Source organism: Eretmochelys imbricata, chromosome 1 (assembly GCF_965152235.1).
Source record: "Eretmochelys imbricata isolate rEreImb1 chromosome 1, rEreImb1.hap1, whole genome shotgun sequence".
In the NCBI taxonomy this organism is placed as follows: domain Eukaryota; kingdom Metazoa; phylum Chordata; order Testudines; family Cheloniidae; genus Eretmochelys; species Eretmochelys imbricata.
Genome location: NC_135572.1, coordinates 16,881,001 through 16,902,945, shown reverse-complemented (window position 1 = coordinate 16,902,945; position 21,945 = coordinate 16,881,001). Strand labels below are relative to the sequence as shown.

Genomic DNA, 21,945 nt, shown 5'->3' with positions numbered 1-21,945 from the left:
TAAATTTCACCTTGGGCAGAAACATGGCATGCAAGGTTTCAACTTGTTTTTTTAATGAACAAAATATGTTAGTTGTAGGTTATTAAAGTTATAAAACCAGCAAACCAATTAGAATCCCACTCCACACATACAAAATTAGAAACTGTTGTAAGGACTATGCTGTAGAACCTTGGTGTTTCTTTTATTATGAAAGATTACACTGGGTTGAAAGATATTCCTTAAAATGCTTAAAATGAGAAATGCTCTTGGGTCTGTTAAATTCTAAAAAACTATGAATGCTTTAGGTGCAAGCCCTGTACATGCACCACTTCAATAAAATCTATAATCTTGGTGCAATCATGTCAGATTTCCTAAATCAAGCAGGATCAGATCTGTTCAGTATTTGGATGCAAGAACTCAGTGAGAAATCCAGGGTGCTGCATGATGGGGAGCTGGTTATTCAGTAGGTGGCACTCTCCCCTCTGAATCAGTGCCCTAGAACAGTGCTGTGGGAATTGTGCTTAGGGTACTATCTTTTGGATGAGACAGAAAACCCAGGCCTTGAATACTTTTGGTCATAAGATCTCATGTTAACTTTATGCAAAAGTAATTATGTCACTCTAGAGTCCTGGATAAAAGCCATCTAAAGTATATTCTGTCCATCTAAGAGAACCCCTTAAATTCAGTTCTGTTTGCATGGTGGTGGCTTCCTTGCTCCATCCCAGTAGCAGTTAATAATCCATATTGAGAGTCTTGAGGATTGATGCTTCTATATAATACATCCGTTAGTTCTACTGTTTGACTTTGGTATATATTCACAGCAGCCAAATAGATCATCATCAATCAAAAGAACATGCAGTCAACAGTCAGCTGAGAAGCCACTGTGCTGAAGTAAAAAACCCAATTGTGTGCCTAGATAGCAGGTAAATATGCCTTTTCAAAGTTAGGTAATTTGGAAAGGAACTACTTAACAAGACAAAATGTTACAGTCTTTTGTGCAAATTATAAGTGGGACTACTTGTCTGTCACAGAGGTCGCGGAAGTCACAGATTCTGCAACTCTCCGTGACTTCTGGAGGGGCAGTGTGGCTCAACCCAGGCCTGCCCAAGTGGCTGGCTCGTTCCAGGGCCAACTACTCAAGGGGCCCCTGGGACAGCCACACCAACTGCTGCTCCGGTGGCCCCATGCAGCAATCCCCGGCCGGCCAGCCAGAGCAGCCACGGTCCATGGCCCCGGGCAGCTGGTACCGCCCAACACCCCCTCAGCAGAGGTCCCCACACTCCCACCCCAAGATTTAGTCACAGGTATTTTTAGTAAAAGTCATGGACAGGTCACAGGCTGTGAATTTTTGTTTATTGCCCATGACCTGTCCGTGACTTTTACTAAAAATACTTGTGATCGCAGCTTTAATTATAAGCATACTCTGCATTTGTCCATCACCACACGCAGATGCCCCTAACATGCTTACTACAAAAAAACAAACAAACAAACAAAAAAACCCTCACACCACAATATTTTAAGACTGCAGTTTCAGCAAGTTTCTAAACTGAGAAAGGCACTGTGGATGTCATGCTTGCAAGTTACAACATGTTGATTTGCTGCACCATGCTATATCCACTGGGCAGGCAAGGATCCCATTCCACTCTGCTCATGATCTAAGACTAAGGCCATGTCTGCACCAGGAGTGCTTCACCAATACACAGGGCCCTTCCACACTCATGGGCCATTTTGGTCAATTTCATGGTCAGACTATTTTAAAAATCGTAAATTTCAGCGTTGAAATTGTAGGGGTCCTAACCCAAAAAGGAGTGTGTGTGTGTGTGGCGGGGTGGGGGTGGGGGGTCGCAATATTATTATGGGGGTGGGTTGCAGTACTGCTACCATTACTTCTGTGCTGCTGCTGACGGCGGCGATGCCTTCAGAGCTGGGCAGCCGGAGAACAGCCGCTGCTGGCCAGGAGCCCAGTTCTGAAGGCGTCGCCGCAGCGGCACAAAATTAAGGACGGCATGGTATGGTACTGCCACCCTTACTTCTGCGCTGCTGCCTGCAGAGCTGGGTCCTCAGTCAGCAGCCACCACTCTCCGGCCGCCCAGCTTTGAAGGCAGCAGTGTAGAAGTAAGGGTGGTATGTCATCTTTAAGAAAGATGTGGATACACTGGAAAAAGTCAAGAGGAGAGCAACAAAAACGATTAACGGTTTAGAAAACCTGACCTATGATGAAAGGTTAAAAAAATGTTTAGTCTTGAGGAAAGATGATGGGTGAGGGGAGAAACCTCATTACAGTCCTCAAATATGTTAAGGACTCTTATAAAGAGGATGGTGATCTATCTTTCTCCATGCCCACTGAAGGCAGGACAAGAAATAATGGACTTAATCTGCAGCAAAGGAGATTTAGGTTAAATATTAGGAACAATTTTCTAACTATAAGGGTAGTTGAGCTCTGGAATAGGCTTCTAAGGGAGGTTGTGGAATATCTATCATCAGAGGTTATTAAGAACACACCTGTCGGGGTGGTCTAGGTATGCTTAGTCCTGCCTCAGCACAGGAGGCTGGACTAGATGATCTCATGAGGTCCCTTCCAACCCTATATTTCTATGATTACATCTCTATGTTGCCATTTCAAACTCAGCCAAACAGGGCTAGCAGAAATTTAAATTTAGTTTGTGAAAATTTTTGAAAGAAATGAAAACACTTTTTTGACCAAAAAAACTTCAAGATGAAAATTCTCATTTCAAATTCAAAATTTTAATTTATTTTTCATTATTTCCCCCTTCCCTTTTCCCCTCTCTGAAAGGGGAAAAGGAAAAAAAAAGTTACTCTCTCTCACTTGAAGTTTTAAATTAATAAAAAAAAAAAAACCAAAAACTTTCCCACTTCCCCAGCAAGAAAGGTGAAAAAGGAAGACAAAATGGTGGGAAGAAGAAAAAAAATCTCTAGTTTTTTCTTTAAAGATTTTCCTGTTACCACACAAAATTAATTTTTTCTAAACAAAAATACACATTTCCCATTTTGCTTCAAAGATTTTAACCAGAAAATAAAAACAGATAAAACAAAAAAATTCATAACTATTTTTGTCTAAAAGTTATTTAACAAAAAACACAAAACAAAACAACACACACTTTGCTGTGGAGCTAGTTGAAAAGTTTCAGTCAGAGTTTGAGAGCCACAGCTGTTATCTAATGGCCTCTGTGAAATGGTACAAGGTCTTATTCTTCTGTCTTAACCCTGCACGCTATGCATATAGTATGACGTGATGAGCAGGCCATGGAATCCTGATGGGACATTAACGAGCAAGCTACGAACTAGAAAGGGAAGCATGTGGCTGAGCATCTCATATGTCTGCCAAGGATCACAGAAAAATCCTTATTTCCTCGGAAGCACCCATTTTCTATCCATACCCACCCTTTTCTTAAACCATGCAATTGAAATAACATAGCAAGCATGCAAGGGACTTGGGATTTATTTCTGCTCAGTAAAGAAGAGTAATTATACTAAGGTAGAGTAGTTAAAGTAGCTTAGTACTTAACCTTATTTGTGTCCATGTGTGGCCTCTAACTCTCGCTTCCACCACAACACCCTTATGTTCCCCGTTCCTTCCTCACATTACAGAAAAACTTACATGATCTAGGCATTTCTAGAAAAGTATTCACTTCATAAAAACCAAAAACACAATCAGACATTCTGTAAGTACGTCCTCAAATAAGTATAGTATTTTCGAACTGGGAACAAACATGAGGAGAGAGGAATGAAACATTTGCCACAGAAATAAGCTTCCCATGTGGTCATCTACATATTGAGAAAGGGAGACAATTAGGTTCTGACCCAGGAAGTAGAGGTCTAGGTTACATTGTTACAAGAGGAGTTTCCCCAAGCATGTAATAGCATAGAGGTCAGTAAGCATACAGAATTTAGCCAGCTGGAACCTCTTAATTCAGAAGCTTTGGCAACCAATTGAAGCGACATAGCATTTCAAAGTTAAAGTTGACAACAAGCTGCAGTAGTTAAATAGATACTGGGTGTCACCCCTCAACATTTTTATGTTGATCCTCATCACTTCAAATTACAGAGGGGCATATCTAAACAGTGTGATAAGCACAGAATACACACCCTATTTTAGAGCAGTGGAAAGTAGTCTAACATCTGTAAATAAAGTAGTGCTGAAAATATAAGATCCCACTAAGCTATATTGTATTTAGAGCACCATATTCCTTTTATTTCTGAAAGCGTTAATACAGGTTTCTTGGTACTAGCAATTGTAGATATTTGACTGTCAGTTGATATATTTGTTTCAAAATCTGAGTGGTGATGCAAATACAATGCCATCCACAAATTTCAGGCTATGAATGGCTGTTATTCACATGGCTCTATAAAAGAGACTTCCAAAGCAATATCTACAACTGGAAAGAATTTGACATTATACATGGGCTCTAGCCAACGATGTGTACAGGTCACATGAACCCACCCATGCTTTCACCTCTTGTAGATATGTATTTGTAAGCAGGTTCAGGAAAAATCTGAAACTTTATATGATAAATGATGCTTTATTAGACTGCTTCTATTGTGTAGGGACTAGTCTTACAGGAATGAATTCTGGGGACTAGATGGAGAATATTCTGTGGGGATTTTTTTATATTAAGGTATTTATGGATTAATATTTAAAATAACTTCACACACAACCAAGAAATGAAATCCAGGGGCAGCACTTGGAGTTTCATTTATTTTTATAATTTTTCAAATTTAATTTTGTTGGATTATTTTTGCCTTTTTTTTTTTTGTGGTAGCTGAAAAGTAATGGTTTTCTTCTCTTGCATTTCCCACAATCTAGGGACAGGAGTGGTCCCAGCTACTCCATGTAGACCTGTTTTTGGCTTCTGGGTAGGAATAGGTGAATGACCCTGTCATAAATATAAAGGGAAGGGTAAACCCCTTTGAAATCCCTCCTGGCCAGGGGAAAGCTCCTCTCACCTGTAAAGGGTTAAGAAGCTAAAGGTAACCTCGCTGGCACCTGACCAAAATGACCAATGAGGAGACAAGATACTTTCAAAAGCTGGGAGGAGGGAGAGAAACAAAGGGTCTGTGGGTCTGTCTATATTCTGTCTTTGCCGGGGATAGACCAGGAATGGAGTCTTAGAACTTTTAGTAAGTAATCTAGCTAGGTATGTGTTAGATTATGATTTCTTTAAATGGCTGAGAAAAGAATTGTGCTGAATAGAATAACTATTTCTGTCTGTGTATCTTTTTTGTAACTTAAGGTTTTGCCTAGAGGGGTTCTCTATGTTTTGAATCTAATTACCCTGTAAGGTATCTACCATCCTGATTTTACAGGGGGGATTTCTTTATTTCTATTTACTTCTATTTTTATTAAAAGTCTTCTTGTAAGAAAACTGAATGCTTTTTCATTGTTCTCAGATCCAAGGGTTTGGGTCTGTGGTCACCTATGCAAATTGGTGAGGCTTTTTATCCAACATTTCCCAGGAAAGGGGGGGTGCAAGTGTTGGGAGGATTGTTCATTGTTCTTAAGATCCAAGGGTCTGGGTCTGTAGTCACCTAGACAAATTGGTGAGGCTTTTTACCAAACCTTGTCCAGGAAGTGGGGTGCAAGGTTTTGGGAAGTATTTTGGGGGGAAGGACGTGTCCAAACAACTCTTCCCCAGTAACCAGTATTAGTTTGGTGGTGGTAGCGGCCAATCCAAGGACAAAGGGTGGAATATTTTGTACCTTGGGGAAGTTTTGACCTAAGCTGGTAAAGATAAGCTTAGGAGGTTTTTCGTGCAGGTCCCCACATCTGTACCCTAGAGTTCAGAGTGGGGGAGGAACCGTGACAGATCCCTTAACTGAAAGGTTCTAATAACTAATTCTATGCACATCTCTCAGTTTCATTTAAAGCCAAGTCTTCTAGGCCGGTTATAAATTCTTATCAATCTGTGGCTGGAGTGCAGAATCCTTTCTCCCTTGGCATTCATTTATCTTTAGCACAATTTGAGTGATTTAGCACTAGAACTTAAGCATGCCAAAAAATATAGAAGAGAATCTAAAACACAAAATAAGACACTTCAATCTTTGACAAAAATTTCAGGCCAAATCTAGGAGCTATGCCTCCGATGTACACTCAAAGTCCAACACCTCTGATAAGAGAAAGCAGGACCAATAGATACCAGACGTATACTTTGGGGAGATAAGGTTAGATTAAGTTCAAAACAACTACAGAAGTGCTTGATACAAGAAGTTGGATCAATTCCCTTCTAGAATGGGTAACATTAAAGTACTATAGTACTTTACATAATCCCAAAGAAAATAAGCAGTACTTGGGAAAAATATTCAGAGAGACTCTCTCTAATAGGTCATGCTTTCAACACCAGTTATTTGAGCTTCTTAGACGCCTGTCTACAGGTTAATATTATGAAGTTCTGTAAAGAGAAGAGTGCCCTCTAGCTACTGGGAGAATGCCTTGAATGTGATTGTTTGTCCTGATGCAGGTCAAACCAGTAAAAGGTAAGCACTAAAACTGACAAAAGAGATGGAAACCTTGTGCTCACTCAGTTCCTCCAAGGTGTTTGCCCACTTGTTTTATTTATGCTTTTATAAGTGTTACTGTTTGGTAAATATGGGCCACACAACATAGCTTCTGTAAATCAGCATAAAAGGGACACAGTCTATGAAAATGTATGCACTGGATTAGGACACAAGGCCAGATAGTGCTTATTTTACTACATCAGACAGTTATTTTGTTAATTCTAATTTTATTTATCTGGCCTAAACAAAACTAATAATCATCTCCAGATATTATAGATTATATAAAGAACTGAGGTTGAAGTTATAACAGAAATAAATGTTCCGATTTTGACTATACAGATCTCATCTGAAATCCCTGTATAATTAAAGTGCAAATCAAGTTTTACACATACCTGTGAGACAAAAAAATGCAGCTAAATATCGTTTTTCAAGGCCATCTTTATAGGTCTGAATCGCACCATAGATTGGAGGTAGAATGAAAATCAGGTTACTCACTGTGTTCCCTGTAGGATAGAAACCCAAGAAGAGATTTAGTATTGGGCAACATGCACTTGAAATAAACAAAGCTGCATTCATTCAAACAAGACTTCAACAGTTCTCAGTAAAAAGGCTACACCTTTTCTCCAAGCCTCTTTCTGCTTCAGCACTTTATCCACTGTTAGATTTTGCTACAGTCTGGATAACGTCACTAAAAAGTGTGTGGGGGGGGGGGATTGATTTTTTTTTAAAACAAAAACACCTTTATACTACTTTCCATGTGCCCAGGTAATATTACAATAGTACATCAGACCAAAGAGGAATACTGGATGGTGCTTATGTTTATGGCAAAGGAACAGGAAAAATATGGTTAATCTTGGTAGAATACAAAGCATATTTTATCAGAAATTCTTTTAGCAAATATAAATCCTCAAACAGCAGAAGTTTTGGTATTGTAAGGAGCTGCTTTTTTTGAAAAAGCAACTCCTGGAACACTTTGGGGGCACTAACATGAGCATACAGTACTCCTTCCTTCTCTCCCCATGCTCCTCCCTCTGATCCCTCAAGAGAGGTTATACAATTTTCATTTTAATCATTTAAGCTAACTGCAGGCAACACTCTTCCCTTATCAGGGTTTAAAGCTTTTACCATACACCTACTAACCAAAGCACATTTCTAAAGACAAATTTCAGTAGGACCAGCACATTCTTAGTGTGGTCCAGAAGCAACAGGCTGCTGGGATGTGTGACATCTCACCACAAGAGCTCTGCTACCAACACAGATCTCCAGTTTTTAGCTGAATAGAACTTGAAGCCATTTGCCTAAACACTGAGCTTGGCTGTATTCAGATACATATAACATGCAATCCGATAACACAAAGAGAAGACCAAAAATAAGTGTCACATTTTAGAACTACAACGATCTAGGATACCAGATGCCACTGCAAGAAAGTAGTGCACCTGCACAAATACCATAAACAACGACTCTCCCATACTGACTGGGTAGTGTTTTTACATCCACTTTGCATGGGTGTACAATAAATGACTGCACAAAATGCAAACAAAAGTGAGTAAACCCTTAAGTAAGGCAACTGAAATTAAGCAAACAGGCTTGGTCTGAAGGGAGTGCAAATTCAGCATCTTATCTCTGCCTGATGTAGTCAGATTTTAGGAGCAGAAGTTATGTACTGTAGTTACCAAATTAAATACAGACCTATACTTTTCTTTAAAGGGGCTGATTCACAAAAATACATGAGTCTGACCACCTGACAAGATAAAGCACAGAGAAACACGTACTTGCAGATTGCATCAGACCAAAAACCAGAAATGCTTGATATTATGCTAATATCAGAGCCTTATTATTCAAGGATCTCCAATAAGAGTTAAATTGTATAAAGCCTTGAACAAAGAGGTGCATCCTGTGAAACGTGTAAGTTAATTTGGGGCATTTTGACCAATATAGCAGCTCAATATAGCACCTGCCACAGGAACTCTTCTCACACAAATACCTAATCCCCTCAAACTACTTGCCAAAAGGAAATGGGAAGAATCAAACTATGCTCAAGTGTTTTAAAGTCCAATATATTCCAAGAAACACTACCAAAGAAACTATGCTTTGCTTTACATATTTAAACACTCTCCTGCAGTGCAAAAACCCCAGACACAACAGTATTATTCCAGCATGAGAACCAGAATGTGAAATTAGATACTGGTGAAGTAACTAGCCTATTTTCACTGCCAAAGCAACTAGTATAAACACAGACAAATTTAGATTGTTTCCATTTTAGATGTTCTTCATAAGCAGATAAATCGTATCTGAAGCGAGTACCTTCTTTAACAAGGTGCTTTACTAACATAATCATGCTTAACAATGGCACAACCACCAATTTGATCCAGTTATAAACAAAGCTGTTCTGGTTGCAAGTCAGTGATCCCCGAAGAAAGGCCGCAGCCTTATGATCGGTACTGCAGAACCATACCCCCTGTACCCAAGTGAATCCTTACTGAGGTCAACAGAGCTGTGCAAAGACACCCAATGCCTATCTGACTGCAGAATAAGGGCCTGCCCTATAGGATCTCCTCATTCTTAATTCCCTTTGGGGGTCACCAGCCCAACGACTAGTGTCAAGAAGACTATTCCCTATTTCAGTAGATGCATCCCTTTAGACAAGGCTAGATAATACTGAATCTCTCTCCTTGATCATTAGTTTGGGGAGAGTAGGGCTGCAGAGCCATCAGATAAGGAGAGAGAAGATTATAGGACCTCAGCAGGCTAAAGATGCCCATTCTCTACCTTGTGACACATCCCTAAAGTGGGCAGTAGGTCAGCCTCAACAGAATTCAGGGGTGGAAGAAGCTCCTGTTAAATTAAATATTTGTGTTGTATGTATTGTAAATATTTTAACTTGGCCATTATCTTGTCCTCCCCACAAACAATGCAAGAGGGCTACGTAGCCTGAAAAAGCAGGGTAAAGTTTCTTTAGAATATGGCCCTGTGTTCTAAGTCTTCATAATTTTCTAGAGTGGCTCTTAAATGCTCTGATTTCCCAAAGCAGTTATTGCAGATCATGTAAATCTCAATTTCTTAAAGGTGCTTATTAGTATGAAATGATTCATAGGATGCTAAGAAATACACAAAAGAAGAATACAAAAATACTGAATTAAAGGAACATGTAAAGAAAGACCTGTTCATAACTGACAAAGCAAATCGTTTCAGAATAGAGCCCATTAAGGCTGTAAACTTCAGACTGATATGAGAACACAGAAAAGAGAACAATGTACATTAAGGCAAGAGTTTTAGCTTTCATTCTCTAAATATTTATAAAACGGAAGCTGATGTAAACTATTTGCTACAGTCTTATCAGTGAGCACATTCCTTACATCTCAGGCTGTCTTGCAATGAGAGGAAGTGCCATCACTCCTACCAAATTTTAGATAAAAAGAAAAGGAGTACTTGTGGCACCTTAGAGACTAACCAATTTATTTGAGCATGAGCTTTCGGTCACGAAAGCTCATGCTCAAATAAATTGGTTAGTCTCTAAGGTGCCACAAGTACTCCTTTTCTTTTTGCGAATACAGACTAACACGGCTGTTACTCTGAAATTTTAGATACTACTTCCCACATTGTTTTAGCGCACGGTATTGACTAAATGCTCTTGGCATGCATCAGGGGAACCTATTAAAAATATTGTACGCTTTGCACTTTTGTACTTCCCCTACTGCTCCACGTTAGACTGTCGAGTCCATCATCCTCCCTCCCACGTAGTATGCACTCTCACCCCACCCAGCTTTATTCATCTGAACAGCATGAGTCCCAAGGCCTTCCCTGAACACAGGCTCCCCATCACCACACAAATTATAAAAATCTAGTTGCTTTGTTAAAAGCAGCTTTTTCAGATTATACTCACCCAGGGAGAATAATTTTTTTTAACCTAAGTGTTAGTTTAATCTATCATCATGGTAAAGGGAAGGCAAGTAGATTTCATGCCTTGCTTTGCAAATTTTCATGACAATTTTTCATGAAAAGGCTATTTTAATACACAGCATTGTTCCAAAGTGACATTTTATTTGCCAAGGAAGTCCAAGTACAGTACTGTACCTGTATGAAAACAAATTTATACAAATATAAATTCCATGGTCCTCTATTAGTTATACTTCCCATGGGCAGAGTTTTACCATATCTGCAAACTATCCAACAAATACAATCGGTAATTCAAATTTCTATGGAAAATTTGAGAAGTCTATTACTTTGCATGTATATTCACTGAACAATTTTACTGTCCTTCAGACATCTATAAACCACCATAAGTGTACATGGCTCCGGACAACAGTTTCAGTCATGCCAAACAAAGATCTGACAGTCTAATGATGTGCCTGATGCGTGCACATGAAAGGCAACAAAGGCATAAATGGGTACAACACGGAATGGAGCTTGGTGTTAGCTGGAATATTTCGTAGAATAAATGGGCTCCCATAAATTTGCTGAACCTAGATTTTGTAAACCTTTAATTCCTACAGAATTAGCTAACTTCTGAATTGGAAAGTTACTTCTACAAAACACATGAAGGAAAATGTGATAGGATAAAGTAAATGAAGCTAGACAATTCAGTCTATTTTCAACAAAATATGGCCATTAGAAAAATTTAAGCATGGAATAAAAATACCCTAATGCATTACAATAACTTGCAACAAATGCAGGGTTTTCAATGAGGGAAAGGTACTAAAGAAGCTAAAAAATACCTCATTAAACTTTTGGCAGGGCAACCAGTGTGACTTGAACATTTCTAAATTACCCTGGTATCTATATTTGTACGAAGGATGAAAGAGATTTATGAATCATGAGGGTCCTTTCCACTGTTAAAATGTTCTCTCTCTCTCTTTAGGAAAAGCCATCAATTTTGACTCTGCTGAATTGAAAATAGTAAGTTAAAGTAAGGTGTATATGACAGCGTGGCAAGGACACTTTTGCAGTTAAAGTTTTTTTAGTTTTAGATTTGTGATCAATAAAGAGGACCACCACATTTCTTCCATTAAAAATCTGTATGGTATCATACCACCACTTTAAACAAGAAAAACAGGGAAGGCAGCAGCATTTTAAAGGGATACCAACATTATAACAACTATTATCACACGTAACTTCTACGTTTACTTTAAGTAAATGATTCAAGAAAAAAACATCAGTTTTACTTCGCACATCTGACAGCATTTTGCACAGCCACTGTCAATGTATTTCCATTTGTGTGGGTCTTGCACATAGCAATAGGGAAAAGAAAATACAAGTGTGAGATAGTGAAGTCAAAGGTGAAGTACCTGAATTTTCTTCCGGTCTGTTTATTATTAGGCCACAAGTGACTTAATCTTAGAACTTTTCATATTTTTGAAAGTGACAAGTACTTATTTTTATAATCAAACCTTTAACTTTGGACAATCCAGTCAGAGCTACAGTGCAAGCTAACAATTGTCAGGGTGTCTAATATGCTTATTAAGAAAGTGGGAAGAATGGCATGTATTCAAGCACATCTGAAAGAGTGGTCACCTGCTTGTGCCTAAAGGCTGGATTAAGTTAGCTGTATCATGTGGGGGCGGCCTCCCTTTTAGAGGTTCTGGGGAGGCAGAGGTTTCTTTCTATGCACAGGTAGCCAGATGAATGAAAGGGAAGGAGAGGGAGAGAAGGGAAAGGAAGCAAAGGGGGGGGGGAGGGGTTAATTATGTGGCATGGGTGACAGAAGGGACAAAGGGCATGGAAAGAAAGGGGTTTAAAAAAAAGTGGGTGGGAACTAACGTATGCATGGGTGTCAAGGTTCCTTCCCCACTCTGAACTCTAGGTTACAGATGTGGGGACCTGCATGAAAGACCCCTCCTAAGCTTATTCTTACCAGCTTAGGTTAAAAACCTCCCCCAAGGTACAAACTTTGCCTTGGCCTTGAACAGTATGCTGCCACCACTAAAGGCTTTCCATAGTTCCTGCCAGGAAATTAGTTCCTGCATTTGTAAGGATGTCGGAGGGCCAACCTATCCTGGCAAAAAAGTCTGTTAGTGCCTGGCACACACTTTTAGCCCTAGTGTTCCTTAGAACTACTGCTTCCGGCCATCGGGTGGCAAAATCCACTAAAGTCAGTATGTACTGCTTTCCTCTGGGTGTGTCTTTCAGAAAAGGACCCAGAATATCCACAGCTACTTGCTGAAATGGAACCTCAACGATGGGGAGTGGCTGGAGAGGGGCTTTGACCTGGTCTTGGGGTTTTCCCACTCTTTGCCACACCTCAAGACCGGGACATAGGTAGAAACATCCTTGCCCTTTCCCCCCCAGTTGAATGACTTTCCCAAATGGTCTTTGGTTCTGTTCACCCCAGCATGGCCACTAGGATGATCATGGGCTAAGCTTAAGAGTTTTACCGGTACTTAGTTGGAACTACCAACTGTCTCGGAGGATGCCAGTCTTCCTGGTGTCCACCAGAAAGAGTTTCCTTGTATAAAAGTCCTCTTTCTACAACAAACCTGGATCGATTAGGAAAGCTGAGAGGCGGTGGGTTGCTCTGTGCCACCATCCAAGCTCTCTAGAGGCTTTCATCTGCTTCCTGTTCGGTCTGGAACTGTTCCCTTGATGCCGGAGACATCAGTTCCTCATTGGATTGTGGACCTAGGCTTGGTCCCTCTGGAAGCGATGCAGGTGATGGGGCTGTTTCCGGGGACTGTGAACCACTCTCCACTGGTGCACTATGCTGGGGTTCAGGCTCCGGCTGAGCCTCTTGTGTAGGGTTATCTGCTGCTGCCAGTGCAGGTTTGGTGGGGCCCTCTGGTGTTGGGGTTGCAAACACTGGATTCAGTGCTGGCAACAGTTCTGGGACTAGCTCTGTCTGGGTCTCTGTGACTGGATCCACTACTGCTGTTGCAGACGTTGGCATGGGGTCCAGTTCCATCACCTCTGACCGGGTCCTGGTAGAAGTTTCCGGAACAGAGCTAGGTCTGACAGCTTCCTTAGCCTGGCTGCGGGTGACCATTCCCACCCTCTTGGCTAGCTTCACATGATTGGCCAAGTCTTCCCCCAACAGCATGGGGATGGGATAATCATCATAGACTGCGAAAGTCCATGTTCCTGACCAGTCCTTGTACTGGACCGGCAACTTGGCTGTAGGCAAGTCAAAAGAGTTAGACTTGAAGGGTTGAATAGCCACTTGGACTCTGGGTCGATTAAACTGGGGTCCACTAAGGAAGCATGGATAGCCGACACTTGTGCTCCGGTGTCCCTCCACACTGTGACCTTCTTCCCGCCCACACTCACAGTTTCCCTCCACTCTGAGGGTATTTGGGCCTGAGGACCTCTGGTGTGATTCCGGTGCAATGATCTGTAGTCTGTTGGGGTTCTGGGGCAGCTGGCCTTTACGTGCCCCCGCTCATTACATTTAAAACATCGCCCAGCTGACTGGTCACTGGGGCGAGATGGGTTGCTAGAAAATGGTGTGGCGGGACGATAAGATGTCTGGAGTGTTCCTTGGGGCGTAGTTGGGGCCTTAGGCTGCACCCGGTAGTAGGGTGTGGTCTGAGGGTGTCCCTTCTGGTATCCGCTCCAACTGCGACCAGGGTTGTTTCTCTCTCCTCCCTCGACCCTTTTTGTTCCGGTTTGCCCCGCCTCTCTAGCGGTCCTTGGGACTGCTTGTACTGATCAGCATAAGAAGCAAGACTTCCTGCTGAGTCCATTTTCTTATCCCATAAACACTGTTTTATATCATCCTCTGACTTATTCAGGAATTGCTCCTGTACCATCAAATCCCGCATTCCTTCAAAGTTAGTTACAGCCCGTCTGTTGAGCCATTTATCAAACAGATCTGTCATCTGGGTTACATAAGCCACATTACTTAGTCCAGGCCCGCTCTTAAGGGTTCGAAATTTTACTCTGTAAGTTTCAGGTGTAACTTGAAATTGCTTTAAAACCAAATCCTTGAACTTATTATAGTCAGAAGCCTCATCAATAGGCATCTTATTGAATATGTTCAGAGCTCTTCCAGTCAATTTTGCGACTTTTGCAATTTTGCAATTTTGCAATTTTGCAATTTTGAATATGTGGTCATCTTGTGAGCTTCAGGAATTTTATGGAGAGTGCACAGTCTCTCAAAGGTGAGAAAATATTCAGCAATATCACTGGATTCATCGTACTGTGGACACAGTCGCTCCCATTTGCGGATTGTTGGGGAAATTTTGTTAGGGTTATCCAGTAGATTCCGGTCAGCCCTTGCCTTCTCCATCTCCAGTTCATGCTTCCTCTCTTTTTGCCTCTCCTCCTCAGCATGTTTCCTCTCTTTTTCCCCTCTCTCCATTTCTTCTTCTTTTGCCTCCATAGCTCTCCTGTGGGCAGTCTCCATTTCTTTTTCTTTGGCCGCTTGTGCATCCATCTCCATCTGTCTGAGTTCTCCCATCTTTCATGTTCCTTTTGTCTTTCCTCAGCCTCAAATCTGGCTAATTCCAGCTTCTGTTGAACACTACATTCTGTCATCCTAACCTTTCTATTTTTAACTAACTTTACACCCGAGAGTAAGAAAGAAAACAAAAGAAACCCTGGCTTGTAACATTTTGCTGTGCTGTAACCTGATACCTTTTGTCACTGATAGCTGTTCTCAGCCTACAGAAAAATCTTTTTCTTATGCCTGCTGCTCTGTCCCCCAGGCAGAGAGACAGAATCAACAGCTGCAATCACCTTTTCCAAAACCTTTTAAATCCTGCTGTGCTTCTGGTTCAAAATGATCTCACCACTCTGCCACCATGTTAAGGTTCCTTCCCCACTCTGAACTCTAGGGTACAGATGTGGGGACCTGCATGAAAGACCCCCTAAGCTTACTCTTACCAGCTTCGGTATGCTGCCATTACCAAGCATTTTAAACAAAGAACAGGGAAAGAGACACTTGGAGACGTCTTCCCCCAAAATACCCCTCCAAGCTGGGGAAGGCTTGATAATAATCCTCACCAATTAGTACAGGTGAACACAGACCCATTACATCTTAAGAACAATGAAAAATCAGATTCTTAAAAGAAGTATTTTAATTAAAGAAAAGATAAAAGAATCACCTCTGTAAAATCAGGATGGTAAATACCTTACAGGGTAATCAGATTAAAAACATAGAGAATCCCTCTAGGCAAAACCTTAAGTTACAAAAAGACACAAAAACAGGAATATACATTCCCTCCAGCACAGCTTATTTTACCAGCCATTAAACAAAAGAAAATCTAATGCATTTTCTAGCTAAATTACTTATAATTTAACAGGAGTTGGAAGGCTTGCATTTCTGACCTGTTCCCGGCAAAAGCATCACACAGACAGACAGACCCCTTTGTTCCCTGCCCCCAGATTTGAAAGTATCTTGTCCCCTCATTGGTCATTTTGGGTCAGATGCCAGCGAGGTTCTCAGCTTCTTAACCCTTCACATGTGAAAGGGTTTTGCCTCTGGCCAGGAGGGATTTTATAGCACTGTATACAGAAAGGTGGTTACTCTTCCCTTTATATTTATGACAATGGGTTTGAAGGGTAGGATGAGAAGTTTCAATATAATACAGAAGGTGAGAGACATGAAGAGGGTTTGATAAAATGTTTTTTAAAAAGAATTAGAAAGTCAATAGCAATTTACTTGTAATACAGGCATAATTTCTAGGGCACCCATCACCATGGTATCAAAGTGCCAACAGGGAAATTAAAATGTGAATAGAACAGCAAATTTCTGCTGTATATACAATATTTTACAATTAGACCACACAGAGCAATAACATAGCTCAGAATCCTTGAAAAGCCAAGATCATTACTAGATCACCAGAATACAGGCATCACTTCATAAATTCTTCAGAAAAAGAATCCGTATTTCTTCAATTCACTAACTTGTATCTTTTGCAGTTCTCTCTTCCATCATATCACCAGGAAAACAGCACAGCAATTAGCTTTTCATTTCCACAAGCCATTTTTAAATTTAGAGTATCTTATATTTAACGCTCCACAGTGACATACAGAATGAGTCAGGAAATCCTGTATCCAATTGATATTTCAGGAGGACCTCAAGTAGATAGAATAGAGTCACCCAAAATGGAATTTGGCCAGTGTGTACCAACACTAATCTCCCTAATTTTATAAAATGTGCCACAGGAACTTCCATGACCATGACTACTCAGGACCTTTGTTTTACTGTCATCCAGACATACAGCACAGTGTTACATCAGGCTGGAGTACTGCATCAATACTGACTGAGGGAATAGTGTTAACCATTCAGTAGAAACAGCTAACTTCTTGCACCCTCCATTTCCCATGGAGATTCCCCATCCAGTATTAATTAGGCCTGTTCTTGCTTAGCTTTGGTAATTTATTGTGATTACAATCCATGCTGGCACCCAGCTGCACCTTTTAGTAAAAGCAACCTAGACAACATTCAAATATCTCATACAAATCTTTGAAATAGTAGTCCTATAACTCCTTCGTATAGGAAAATGGAGAAAATATTGAAGGAAACAAATAATTAGACAAACGTTAACTGAACCATATAAGCAATAATTGGAAACTTACTGAAGTACCATAAAAATGGGTAATGATAAAAAATAATGGCTAGAACTAATGGGTTACTATAAGGAACATTGTTAGACTTGGCTCTAATGACAAGGAAGAAATTTAAACAGCAAATTAAAGGACTGCATAAATGGAATTAAAATAGGAAGGCAAACACTGCAGAGAACCAAGAAATAATACAAAGATCCAAGCCATACCATACAGCACGGAGGTATATCCCATCCCTATACAGTACTGGGTAAGTACAGTATTCACATCTTGACACTGTATTTTAAGGAAAGCTAACTGGACAGAGATCAGAGAATAGCAACGGAAAGTATCAGGAGTTAAAGGATGTTCTTAAAAAAACTGAAAGAACTAAGTATCTATACCTTAGCTAAACAACAATTAAAAGGGAATGACATAACAGTCTACATATTTGGAAGATGTGAAGATCAAGAAGTGAGAGGAATTCTTTGGGTTATTACATGGGGGCATTTTAACTAGCAGCAATTAAACAAAATTAAGAAATGGTAAATGTAGGTAGAATTTCCAGAAAGTGAGCTCCTTTATGCACCGGAAGAGTCTCCTAGTGGGAAGCCCATAACTTGGAACAGTTAAAACTAGACTGGACAACACACTAGAAGATGAACTGCAGAGAACAATACAGCACCGCCCAGGAGATGAACTGGATGAGGCATGAATATAGCACCAATTCTACCACTGATGGCGACACACGCCCATGCTATGAGTACATGAAAATTCAGTCCTGCTATGTGTCAGACCTGACAGAAATAGCTAGCTGTTTCAAAGATGCTGAAGCACTGGAATGGGGCCTCTCACACGGGACCTGCACTGACAGAAGCAGCACGGCACAATACTGAAGGCATGCTAGGTCACTCAAATGTAAATTATACAACATACCACCTGTGTTTCAGAAACTTCTGGGCCGCTCCTCCCACCCTTCAGTTCTCTAGTGCGCAAAGATTTGTGCTGGCTTCCCTCTAAACAAAAATATTTAGCAGGTGCCTTAAAGGGTGAGAAAAGGGACAAAGGTATTTTCAGAATAAGACATTAACTATAACAGCACGAGTCTGGCCTTTATTCCCAGTGACCCAAAATATGCCATTGTTATTTTGTAAGTAGTTCTGATCTGCTATCTCAAGATACGTTATGGCTTATGAGCTTTACATCCTTTACTCCAGTTGTAGAATTCATTCTCACTTGAGGATTGTAGCACCAATTCAGCTGATGTTTTTATATCCAAGTAAAAATGTTACCTACAATATTTAACTTTACAATTGTCTTCTCCAAACATAATGAAAAGTCTGGAAGGTACTTAGCAAAAAAAGCCTTCCGCACTCCTGAGTAACACAGGATACAGAAGAGAGCTCAGTTCAAACTTGGAAGGGGCATGGGTGTTTTCAGTGTACTGGGTTCTTTTTGCTATGCATGTCTTATAAAAGCACTTATAATTCAACAGCTCATAAAGTGCCCTGGGGTACCATCAAATTATCCCTTACTTTAACCTTCATCTAACCTCTGTAAAAACATTTGTCAACTGCTGGAAATGGCCCACCTTGATTATCACTACAAAAGGTGGTCTTCCCCCCCTGCTCTCCTGCTGGTAATAGCTCACCTTAAGTGATCACTCTCCTTACAGTGTGTATGGTAACACCCATTGTTTCATGTTCTCTGTGTATAGAAATCTCCCCACTGTATTTTCCACTGAATGCATCCGATGAAGTGAGCTGTAGCTCACGAAAGCTTATGCTCAAATAAATTGGTTAGTCTCTAAGGTGCCACAAGTACTCCTTTTCTTTTTGCGGATACAGACGAACACGGCTGCTACTCTGAAACCTGTACATTAAAAGACACTAGCCATATAAAAATCAGTATGTTCTACTGTTTAGCTTCTGACATTGTGACTTTCATCCAGAGTGGATGAGAACAGATATTTTTAAATTTAAATCAGATTTTCTTATTTAAATCAATGTTTTATTGAATTTATATTTTTTATTTTCAAAAATAAACGTGTTTAAAATGAAATCTGAATTTAATACAAAATACGTGAAGCCCTAAACTTATTGTAATCTTTTAAAACATTTACATAAAAATATAAATATTCTGAATCCATGGGCCTCTATCAAAAACTGAGTTAAAAGCTGTTTTCTTATATTATAAAGAAAGAATCAGGGGGAAGACATCTAACTTTTAGGTCAAGCTTTATAAATATGGCACAATAGGTTAGCCTAAGTAACTTAGTAGATGTCACTTAGGAAATGTCATCGTCAAGAGACTTAGGCAAGCAGGAACTTCCACTCCAGTCACTTTCACATAAGCATATTTGAAAATGTTCCCAGGAGAACCTGAAATAATCAGTTAATTCACTGACTATAGTTAATTCCTCTAATATATCATATAGTTGTAAATGTGAGATGTGTTTTGATAATAGAAGTTTAAGTAGTCAAAACATATGGTTGTTTTATTTAATAAAAATAAATTTAATAAACTGTTGTGTGCTTAATTAAATTCCAGTTACCATCCTAATAAAGCTTGACACAAATCATGAGAAAAAAGTTAATTATCTAGTATAGTAGCAATATACCATTCGTTTTCCAACAAAAGAATCTGAAAATATCAAGCAATATAATTGCTTAAAGAAATATGTATCATTATAGTGTACCCTCTTAGGTCCGATGTAAGCTGCTTTATGTCAACCTAACTCTGTAGTGTAGACCAGACCCTAGTGTAAAGGCTCTATTTATTTGAATATCAACATATTTTAATGGGTATATTAACCAGTGAGAATGCACCTTTCTTTAGAAAATAACTGAAGTGCAAATGGAAAAGTTGATTACAATGGATTTAAATCGAGGCTTTCCACCTGGTGATTTAAATCAATCTACCCTGCTTTCATCCTTTTGTGCATTATGCTAGCACTGTAGCTATTCACTTGCACTCATTTCTTTTTGTTTGATTTAACACGACACATACCAAGCCCAGAATTTAAATCACAGACATTTCTTGATAAGAAATTGATATCCTAAGTATCACACAAATATGACAACTGTGTTCATGCTGCAGTTTAACACAAATTACTGATATTTACTTGCTGATGGTTTAAAAATACTTTTAGATAAAAAATGTTTTGAGTACTTACATGATTCCCATCACAATTGTGTCTGAACACCTTATAATCTCTATGTATTTAGCCTCACAATGCCTCTGTGAAGTAGGAAAGTGCTATTATTACCATTTTACAGATGGCCAGAGAGACCTACCTAAGGTCAGACAGGAAGTCTGTGGTGGAGCAAGGAATTGAACCCAGAACTCCTAAGTCCGATGCTATCACCCTAACCACTAAACCACTGATGAATTTCTGTCAGAAAAAGGCTGGGTGAAGGAAGTGAACAAATACCTAGAGTAAATTGTCAGGGACTACAACCTTTGTTACTTGTTTCTACAATGCCTAGCACAATGGAGCCCAGTCCTTACTGGAATTAAGAGACGTTACTGCAATCTCTTTTTGTGACTTCTCCTTTACTGGAGGCTTGCAACCATGGTACCCAATTCTGAATTATCCTCTGCAAATCTCTGTGGATGGATAGCCATTTTGATCCACCCAGCACACCACATTGTCCATCCAAGATCTTCTCTCTCTGCTTCATTTTTTTCTGCCCTCAACTTTCCCTTCCAGTGCCGTAAACATGCCTTGCCATCTGAACCTCTTAAAATATGCCCTGCAAATCAAATCTGTCTTTTCATAGATCTTTAACTAGCATTTCCTGAGTTCCAATAATTTCCAAAACTTTTTTTGTTGGTTACGTGATCAAACCATACTTTCTGTTGCTGCGATAGAAATTATAAAATGCCTCTTCCTTGGTTTTCAGGACAACATGCAGTAATTCAAAACCCAGACTTAACCATCGTTCTTTTTGTGAAAGGACAGATCCTGCAAAGATATCTTCCACAATGGTCTTTCTTGAAGAATTTTATGATTTGGCCCGGACAGTCTTACAAGAGTAAAAGTACAGCCTTGAACAATAGACCATCCAATCACATTCTGCAGCCACAAAGTCTGATGGGCCATGATGAATAGAGATGCAGGGAAGAGTTCCAAGGCAACATCACAGAATAAAAATAGCTGCCAGACAACATACACTCCTCAACATTTTCCAAACTTAGTTCTTCTAACCACCTAACAACATAGGTGACATCTAGGTCTGCATGGAAGCTCAAGGGCATCCTAAGATTCTCAAAAAGAACAGGAGCACTTGTGGCACCTTAGAGACTAACAAATAACACGTAGCCCATGAAATCTTATGCTCTAATAAATTTGTTAGTCTCTAAGGTGCCAAAAGTACTCCTGTTCTTTTTGCGGATACAGACTAACATGGTTGCTACTCTGAAACCTAAGATTCTCAAGTATGGTCTCCATCTCCAGTTCATTTTATCCTTATGGACTATCACAGTATTTTCTACACCCTTAAAAATGACAGATGCGATCTTCAGACGTCGTTTGAGAGAGCAAACCAGAAGTCTGGATCAGCGGTTCTCAAACGGTGGGTTGGGACTCAAAGTGGGTTGCAACCCCATTTTAATGGGGTCACCAGAGCTGGCGTTGAGACTTGCTGGAGCCTGGGGCTGAAGTTGAAACCTGAGGGATTCAGCCCTGGGTGGCAGGGCTCAGGCTTTGGCTTCAGCCATGGGCAACAAGGCTCAGGTTACAGCCCCCCTGCCCAGGGCAGAAGTCCTCAAGCTTCGGCTTTGGCTCCCTTTCTGGGTGGTGGGGCTCAGGCTTTGGCTTTGCCCCCGGGCAGCGAGGCTCAGGCTTCGGCCCTGCTGCCATGCTTCAATCCCCCTTCCTGGGGTCGTGTAGTAATTTTTGTTGTCAGACGGGGGTCATAGTGCAATGAAGTTTGAGAAACCCTGGTCTAGATTATTAGGAAGGGCTGCAGC

The 21,945-nt window shown here is 40.3% G+C and overlaps 1 protein-coding gene across 2 annotated transcripts in view; it reads right to left on the bottom strand.

Annotated features, from left to right (window-relative positions):
- The window catches only part of ACER3 (alkaline ceramidase 3), a 77,110-nt gene that overhangs the window by 37,756 nt on the left and 17,409 nt on the right, over positions 1-21,945 (bottom strand). For both annotated transcript variants that reach the window (XM_077807039.1, XM_077807046.1), the window contains exon 2: positions 6,885-6,995. In XM_077807039.1, the coding sequence (XP_077663165.1) occupies positions 6,885-6,995 (111 nt within the window). The remainder of the gene's footprint in view (positions 1-6,884; positions 6,996-21,945) is intronic.